This window comes from Micropterus dolomieu, linkage group LG18 (assembly GCF_021292245.1).
Source record: "Micropterus dolomieu isolate WLL.071019.BEF.003 ecotype Adirondacks linkage group LG18, ASM2129224v1, whole genome shotgun sequence".
Classification (NCBI taxonomy): domain Eukaryota; kingdom Metazoa; phylum Chordata; class Actinopteri; order Centrarchiformes; family Centrarchidae; genus Micropterus; species Micropterus dolomieu.
Genome location: NC_060167.1, coordinates 13,631,980 through 13,641,595, shown reverse-complemented (window position 1 = coordinate 13,641,595; position 9,616 = coordinate 13,631,980). Strand labels below are relative to the sequence as shown.

Genomic DNA, 9,616 nt, shown 5'->3' with positions numbered 1-9,616 from the left:
TTGCGAAACACTGGTTTCACCTACTGACCTCCAAAGCAGGATATATGCCTAATGCAGTGCATATGAAGAGAAATGTCGGTGCAACACGTGCAGATATATATACTATATACAAATATAGTTGATACTACTCATAAATCCAGCTGTGTGTTTCAATTGGCACTGGTATGGAGTTGCTTCGGCTCAGACAATTAGCAGCAAGCTCCTGAAACAAATAATTGCACAGACAAGGTGAATCAGCAGGGATTGGCTAGGCAAGTGATGATTAAGCAACCTTGCGCCACACGTAAATCCCATCTGCAAATTTGTGCCACTTCTTTTTCTCAGACATCAAAGGAATTGCACTGGTAGAAGTATATTTACTCAAGTATTCTACTAAAGAAATTTTCTGAAGTACTGGTACATGTGTTTTACTTGTATATTTCCATTTTATGCTGCTATGCTACTTCTACTCCACTACATTTTGAAAGCCAATATTGTACTTTTTACTACATTTTAGTTATACAGTTTTTTTTTTGCAGACAATTAATATAAAATATAATCAACTAATAAATCTTTTTGTATTAACAAGAATCGTTACCCAACTCCACCTTTACCAGCTGCAACATCACTGATCAACAGATTAATGCATCAATAATTATAATCCATTGATATAAAATATTATTCTGAAATTAGCCATTCTGCATGATAAGTAATTTTACTTTTGGTACTTTAAGCATATGTTGATGCTAATACTTGTATGTTTTAGCACTTGTAAAAAAGTATTTTACACAGTGGTGTTGCTACGTTTACTTAAGTAACAGTTCTCAGTACTTCTTCTGCTACTGAAGATTTGTCACATGCAGTGTAAAACCACATTACACCTTTAAACTAAAGGCAGAATAAGGCTTCACATGGTAGCAAACCTGCTTCAAACACAGGAAACAGAAAAGAAAGAGGAAATATCCACAAGCAGGAGACACACTACAGCAAGCTCAGGACGTTAAGTTAAGAGGATGTTAAGAGATGGACTCCAGGAACTATCTACTCAGTATGTGTCAATAATAGGTTTAAACATAAACAAGCCATTTGTCTGCTCTCAGCTGTGCATTGCAAGCCTTTACTGAGCCATACAGCTTATTTGTAAAGCTATGGAAGCAGATAATGATGGCTACTGTTCCCATTACTTTGAGATTTTTTTCTGTTAGCTGTTTATTAATAGGAACATCTTCCAACACATGACTTAACCATCGTCTGTGAAATGCTGCTGAAAAGAAGGCTACAGCACAATAGTGCACAAAAAAAACTGTGTGTGTACATTTGTGTTTGTGTGGCCTAGGCAACATCATTGACTCACTGAATCAGTTTTCAGTCTTTCATTTCATTTTTTATTTTTCCTGAAACAGTTTTCTTTTACATATTTTCAAAAAAGTATATCATGCCCACTTCCTAACCTCTACGCGATAAAAAACTAACCCATTTATAAAAGTTTAACACATCATCATAAAAAGTGAAACCATACACCAGAATGATACCACTATTTACACAAGCCCATTAAATTACAACATAAATTAGAAAATATTTACATCCAGGACAAGACACTGGATAAAATTCTATGTTTGGAATTTAATGTCTAATTAAAAACATTTTTAAAGAATGAATTATATACATTTACACACATTCTCACAACATACATACACTCTGGCAGGACTGAACTGGTTGGTAGGTTGATGGTGACCTGGGGTTTTTAAATACTAAGAATGATGAATACCTAACACAAAAATAACTTGTTCTTGCTGCCAGGTTTAAAAGATGGAGTAACAACAGAAGCATTGCTGTAATCCACATGAACACTGAAGAGGCTGGTTTCAGAACCACACAGAATAACAAACCCAAAATTGTCTTGTCTCATTCAGGCCTACATAAGATTCAAATCATCTCTCATGAACAAAGCACAATAACACTGGAGCCATTTTGAAGTGGTTGTACAAATCAAGCACAAAAATATGAAGTGGATTTTCTTCTCCTTCTTTCTCATATAAAAAGTTGTCCTTTGCAAGTCCATTGAGACACAGGAAATCAGTGGATTTGCCTCCAGACAGAGCGCGGAGGGGGGCTGAGAGGAATTCACAGCCACAGCAACTCTTCATCATCTTGAAATGATGTCCTCTGGGGAGAGAAAAACAGTATGCACTTTGTTCTTTTCCTCCTCTTGTCAACTGAGTACAGGTCCCATGGTTGTAGCCAGCACACTGGCAACTGTGTGGAACTGCAAAGTGGTTAGTACGATATGGTGTGCATCACGTCCTCGCAACGTGGGCTCCCGTTTGGACAAGTTCACCGTATGTGCCAACACAGACTGCTCTGCGGCCAGCTGTGACAAGTTCTGAGAAATCATTAACTTCTCAAAAAATCTGATATAAATTCAACAGAACAAGTACACACACACACACACACAAATTCAGCTCTCAAAATGACAATACTTATCAATCAATATTGATTTTTATAAGTCCAAAAAGGGCAGACAGGGCAGTAAGATTAAGGGACTCAGGGGTTCTCAAGTTCATAAGGATTCTGCTTTGAGTTCTCATTTCCTGTGCTTGTCCATTTTGTCGGTAGATTTGCTTCCACTGTCTGAGGACCCCTGGGTGTCACTACCAGAGGTCAGGTACATCTTGTCCACTTGTTTGAGCGCCTCGTTCAGGTAGTTCTGAAGTGAGGTCATGGCGGCGCAGATGGCTGGAGAGCCAAAGCCATGAGTGATGAGGCTGAAGTGGGTCAGGCAGCCCTGGATTCCAGGCTCCATGATGGGGGCCGGCCGCGAGTTTCCCAGAGGTGAACGGTCCTGAGTAAGCAAGTCTGTGAACTCCTTGCAGATTTGCCTGAAGGTAGAAAACCAAAATGATTTAGGAATCTGTTTCATTGGGATCTGAGAACAAAGTTTGCAGGAAATCCAATCTGCAATATCATCCAGGAATCAATGAATACTGACACCCACAAAAGATGTCAGCTAGCTACATGCCGCTTTGCTAGAGGTGTATTTCTTTACAAATTACAGGCAACCATCCAGACAAGAGACTTACTTGGCAGCAAGGAGCATGTTCTTGCGAGAGTTAACCTCGTTGCGTTCCACATGCGGCCTGCCCAGGTATTCAGCAATTGCCTTTGCAGGGAACTCTGTCTCACACACGTAACCAAAGTCTCTTGCTAAATGAACAGCTTCACCTAAGAGAAGAAGAAGAAAACAATCCTTGTAAGAGAAAAGAACACGTCACCTCTAAACCCAAGTACAAGACAGCACTGAAGTTGACACTTGGCTATTGGTCTCAAATCCAGATGAAATTCATGAAAGAATAAAGATTTTTGTTTACACAGGCATTATCACTGGATATCACTGACTGGGCAAAGATCAAATGGTTAGCTGGCCGGCCTCAGCAATTTATCAATTTATAGCATTATGCTAGCAGCTCCGTTTTGGACCTGATACACGCATTAAGCATCAAGGCACACGAAGTGAAGCATTTGAACTACAGAATAATCAGCTGTGCCCAGTCTTCTAGCTTGGGGGAACAAGAGCTAGTGAGATGAATATATTTCCGTCTTGAGGGTGGTTTGACTTGCATGGTCATAATGGGCTTATGTGGATAAATGCTAGCAGAGAGTGCCCAAGGCACCAACAGTACCACTTATTGATAGATACGCACATCACTTGAGGACACGGGCAGCTATTCAGAAGCACAAGCTTTAAGGTCAGTAGGCCCTCCTGGCGAGCTGCACACAAGATAACAAGGCTTAATTCAGCTTTGAAGGTCTCTAAATAACACAAGCCTCAAGTCATTCTCCTGCTCAGAATCATCAGCCCATTTATGAAAATTAGGCGTGTAGGGAGAAAGAGAGGAAAAAATATTCTACCTTAGCCAGCGGCAGGTAGATGTGATTAAAGTGATAACGTGTTCATGGAGAAGCATCACTCTCTGGGTAAGGTACAACTGAGGATGTTGTTTTAGTATTCAAGACATTGACAAGTGAAGATGAAGGTCTCCCTGGCAGTATATTACAAAAGGACTGTGGCCATGTTACTGCTTATTGTGTACAGTATAATACAAAACACTAAAATTGTAAATAAAAAAAAATAAATTAAAAAAACAGTGATAAAACTGGTGCTGAAATGTGTTTTTGAGCTGTTCTGCTACTCCATTAGTGTTATGTAGACACTCAGTAACCTAAAAAATATCAAAGACTAGTAAAAAGGATTATATTGTGTTTGTGTGTCTGTGCCTGTGTATACATTTATAAATATATATATTTATATTGATAGCTCAAGACTGAGGACAACCAGCTTGCATTTAAACATCAGCTCAGTCACTCTGATTTTGGCTAAACGGACAGAATCACTATGGGAGCCAAAGGGCAAGTAACGTGCAACTGATAGCCGGTAAATGATACAAAGTTCTTTGTCAAACAAAACTTTGCATCATTCACATTTTATTCATATAATGGAGTATTTAAGCAATGAATGGTGTTTGGAGAATCATTTATGATACTGTACAGTTCTTAATGAGATTAACGTTCCCACACTATGAAAGCGACATTCCAGCTGCTGCAAACAACAATTATAACTGAGAAAGTGCTATGAAACACTGACATGTCATACCTTCTACTAGTGAGGTAAGTAGAGTGACATTGGCTGCCTTCCTTCTTCCTGCAGGCAGGTTGAGCCCAATCTTATCAAGCTTTTCTCTTAGAGAGCGACCTCCATTTTTTGACTTGGCTCTGCAGAAGGAGAACAAAAAAAACACATATTAAGCTGTGAAGTAATCCAGCCAGATAATGCAAGATTACACCTTTTCTAGCACAACATGTTAAGGTTTGTAAAAAAAACTGTTTATGAAGGATTAAGAAATAAATATGGCATTTGCCAATCTCTTTACACATTATCATGATTATTTTCCTTCGACTAGTGTCTGCTAAAGGACATTTAACCCATAAATTAGGAGGAACAAATAGAATAGAGTTGCGTGATTTTTGTGCTTTAACCTAAAATCAAGAGATTGCAGAGCATAGTGCAGAAATATGCTGTCAGAGGAGGCCTTGCACTCACTCCTGCAGAAGGTCTCATAGTGCACATGGATAACAAATAAAACACACAAGCAGGCTCTTCTGACCCAAAAAAACACTGACAAAACTGCCACTCCACTCAAAAAGCGTTGCAGAGAAATCCCGCGTACACACGTTTGCAGAAACACTTAAACTCCCCACTTGCCATGGCCGACTCAGTTTTCCGCATGACTGGCGGGTAAGCTCTCCCACTCCATGGTGGGTGAGAGAGGGAGCATCTTTAGGGAGGCATGTCTGTATGAGTACCCCCACCCCTTCGTCTCCTTGCTACTCTGCTAACGATCCCCCTCCTATTGCTATATGACCTACTTAAAAATATATGTGATTGTGCATGTGTGTGTTAGTGTGTGTGTTTGTGTGTGTGTGTGCATGTCAGCATTATCACAGGCACATGGGAAGTGGCAAACGTGCACTCCGAGCACAAAATGCTCCGGTCAGGGATGTTGAGTACATACTGTAACCTCGCAGTCCCTCAACAGACTGCCACACTAACATATGTGCAATAAGGTCAACTGCTCTGCCACAGACAAACCTACCCATGCTGCAACCCCTGATAAACACACAAAAACGCACCCAGAGTCTTTAGATTGGTACTAACTGTGTTGATGTGACCAATCCCCAGAGGACGCAGAGAACCAAAATTGCAGACCACACAAAGAATGTCACGAACCTTATGCAAAAAAACTGATGAGCCAGAGCAACTGAGCAACGCTGTGTTTTAGAAAAGCCTTTCCCATGGGCTGCTGAGCTTTAGTCTACAGATCAGAGCTGGAACTCCTCACTTTGATAATTATTCATATCTGAGACAATCAAACAACCTTATCAACAGCTTGCAGAGATATAGATAAAAAACAAGGAAATTAATTATATTTGGGTTTGATCCCCTTAATCTTTTTTGAATCAGTGCCACTGTGTTTCTGTGTTATGTTCAAGACTTTTAACAGGAAAATACCATTAAATCCACACTGCTGTCATACTGAATGAGTCTGAGCGTAAAACCCTGACCTGCGTAAAACCCCTCCCAGGAGCGATGCGTTGAGGCACTCAGGGGGTGACAGACGTCTCTGGACCTCAGCCACGGTAACCTTGTATTTGGATGTGGAGCTCAGCAGGGAAAGACGGCCTGGTACGGAGCAGAACACCTCTGTTGGGTTTGATACCATGCCAAGCAGGGACTCTTTCTGGAAAGGAAGACCCAGAGCGTTGCCTTTGGGTAGAGTGACAGGCCCTGCGGGGTGGGGTGGGGGGGACATTGGTTAGCTGAACAGTAAAACAGTACAAAAGAAAAGAAAAAAATATTCTGGTTGTACAAGAGAATTTGTTTTATTTCCTGTGTGTGTGCATAAGCTATAATCATCGTAATCCTTTCTGTGCAAAAGAGAATCTGTGCTTTCTTGAACGTAATCACGTGGAAGAGTGTGTTTGCCGCTCTGCACGACTGAGAAAACTAGTGTCAGCTGTAGAAAACTATACAAGAGACAGCTACAGAAACTACTTTTGAAATATTGTGTTGTTTTCCAAATACTGGATGCCTGATGGTTAAACAGCTAAAATGCCCTCATGCCAAACACCATCCACAAACAGGTACACACATAGACTGCCCCTCCTCTAAGCCACAGATGCACTTCACTACTGTTTATTATTTGGTCTGACAGGCTCTAGGAATTTTAGACATTTTGTGTGTTTTTTGCTGATGACATCCCCCCCCACAAAAGCACTGACAGGCATCGGACACACAAAACAGTACAGCACACTACAAAACATAGCTATCTTCATCCTCACCCGCAAGAACGCCCCCCTGATAATAAGTCCTCTGTAAGCGATCAAGGTTCCTGCCACCTCGTAGTCCTAATACTGAGACAGAAATCACAGAGTCACATGAGTACTTTAAGGCTCCTCTGGGGCACATGGCTGGGAATGACATGCCATTGTTTACAAGTGGAAAACCTAGATTGCCCATGGCGAGCCCTTGAGCATGGGAACGATATAATGACCCATCACTGAATTCCGTAACAAATGGAGAGTGGTTGGTGTATTGCGCAGGTGCAAATGGCTTTCTGCTCGTGACTACGCATCGTATTATTGTAACACTTTATGCTATTGAGCTTTTGAAAAAACAACACCGCATTCACTGTAAAATATCGCATGGACGTCATCAAATGAACCCACGCTGTGATATTGATCAGGCATGATAATGAGACACTACAGTGTGAGATTTATATTTTAAAATGAATGGTAAAACATGTCTTTGTACGATTAAATATTATATCATGGTTTTATAGATTTCTACAGAAATCTATCTATCTATCTATCTATCTATCTATCTATCTATCTGCCTGTGTATGGTTTTAATAAATGTGGAAAGCTAAGCTGTAGAATAATCGCTCATCCTGATCATTCTCTGAGTCAAAGTCTGCTTAATGGAGCCCTGATGACAAAACAGCAGGAATAAGTTCTCCCTCAAAACAGTTCATGTCCCAACAAATTACTAAACTGTCCTTCACATGCAAGCCTAATGCCACACCCCGCCAAAAGCTGGTTCTGCAGAGCCAAACACTTCTTCCAGATCAACTCATAATTTCCTGTTAACGTGAACTGAAAAGAGCTGCAATTGCAAGCTTAACCAGCCTAGAGATGATCCAAAGCTTTCCTCTTCTCTCACAGTCAACACCAAGGTTGTGGGATTGCTCAATTTTCAAGTCTTGTCAATAGCCTGTCGTTTTGTTTTGTTTTTTTTTATAAAAAAGGGATCAGTTCTTTCACACTGGGCATCCATTCAACACCTTCACCAACAGAATAGGCTGTGGATCATATCAAGCTTAGATAAGTGCATCTCATGGATATGAGGATTATCAGTGTATGCAGTGCAAGTACAAATACAAGACTCCTCCTTTGCTGTACTCTTGCACTGAGTGTCCTGACATGCCACTATAGAAGTTATTGTTATGACAATTCCAAGTATGTAGAAAAGAAAATATTGTTTTAACAGTACATTTCCAGCCAGTGATTACTACATCTTTATTTGGTTATACAAAGACACATGTACCCCAGGCAGCATTTTCCAAAACTTGTTTTTTCTTTCTTTTCAAATGAACAGAGCTGTGGTCCTTTGGCACTAAAAGTTATAGATTAGTTGTGGAGGCAACTCACCTTTTTTGATGACTGTCTGATCTGCCATAATAATACTGTGGTCATCTACATTCTGATGAAAAAGAACAGAAGCAGCAATAAGCATATCAATCAATGGTAGTCAACAAAACAGCTGTCCCTGTAATATTCCAATCCAGTGTGGAAATCTGCCTTAGTTGTGGCCTTTGGTTGTTTTTTAATCTCCCAAAATAATGTTCCTGTAAGCTAACTAGCTTTAATGTCTGCTTGAATGGCATCCTAAAGTGTAGGCTATTATTTGGCCTAAATGCAGCATGCCAGCAAGCTCGCACACCTCAGCGATGGCCACACACATCTAAAGTGTAATTTCAAAGATCATCTCAGTCAAATCCACTCACTTGAACATCCTCCAGTCCGTGCCCCATGTCGTGCATCCCCATGTTATCGCCAATAACCGACGGCTCTATGCTGTGCGGGTGTGGGGGCAGCAGCTCCGGCCGGCGGAACCCTTCCCTCCTCACCCCTGACGAGCCTCCTTCTAGGCCCAGGATCTGACTCGCCAGTCCGCTCCTCCCGTGGGCGACGAGACCATCCTGGCCCTGCCGGCCGGGCCACGCCTGCTGCTGGTTCGATGACTGCGACTGGTGTATGGAGTTGATGTTGAAAGGGTCGCCGAGGTGGGAGTAGGGGTCACTGGACTGCGGGTAGGAGATGGGTTGGTAGGGAGGCGGGAAGTAGGGGGGCTGGAAGTCCGAACTGCCCGAGTGGGAGAGGGACGGAGAAGGGCTGTAGAGGTGCTGGCTGACCGCTGGCAGGTGAGGCAGCCGGGGGTTCCCATTGCTGTTGCCGTCGTGCCTTTCCTGAGGGACGGAAGAGACAAGGCAGCTGTGAGGCATGACAAGAAAGCAGGTAGTGGCATGATGTCCACTGAAGATAAACTCTTAGTGAAGAGAGTGAATATATTTTAACTACAATTTTTATGTGAACATATCCTATATTTATTAGGCCTACATATTATTCTAGCGTGGGAAAGAAATCTAGGCCTACCTCATTATTTAGTCTAAATTAAATTGGCTATTGAAATCTTATTATTATGTCCTTACGTGTTTCTTATAGCCCTATAAAGTAGCCTTATAAATTAGACTATGCAACATTTGGAAAATAGGCCTATATGTTTTTGAATTTTTTTTATTTTATTTTAGGCTAGTAGTCGCCTCTAGTAGAAGTCTGGAATTCTTCTTCTTCTTCTTATAATTAGGCTATTTTAATTCTTCTTCTTCTTCTTCTTCTAATTATTATTATTATTATTATGGCTTCACAATATTACTGTTGTTTTTATAGAAATAGGTAATTATCATCTATTTCTTCTGAAAATTGCGTCTTGCTTTTACAGTTACAGGCGTCAACTCCCCCC

General features: G+C 41.1%; 1 protein-coding gene across 1 annotated transcript in view; it reads right to left on the bottom strand.

Annotated features, from left to right (window-relative positions):
* Nucleotides 1–1,341: 1,341 nt before the first annotated feature.
* Nucleotides 1,342–9,616, bottom strand: part of tfap2c (transcription factor AP-2 gamma (activating enhancer binding protein 2 gamma)) — an 8,595-nt gene continuing 320 nt past the window's right edge. The window contains exons 2-8 of the mRNA XM_046075107.1: nucleotides 8,601–9,062; nucleotides 8,245–8,296; nucleotides 6,877–6,948; nucleotides 6,100–6,322; nucleotides 4,631–4,749; nucleotides 3,060–3,201; nucleotides 1,342–2,858 (exon numbers count right to left, since the gene is read on the bottom strand). Coding sequence (XP_045931063.1) covers nucleotides 2,564–2,858; nucleotides 3,060–3,201; nucleotides 4,631–4,749; nucleotides 6,100–6,322; nucleotides 6,877–6,948; nucleotides 8,245–8,296; nucleotides 8,601–9,062 — 1,365 coding nt within the window. The 3' untranslated portion in view covers nucleotides 1,342–2,563. The remainder of the gene's footprint in view (nucleotides 2,859–3,059; nucleotides 3,202–4,630; nucleotides 4,750–6,099; nucleotides 6,323–6,876; nucleotides 6,949–8,244; nucleotides 8,297–8,600; nucleotides 9,063–9,616) is intronic.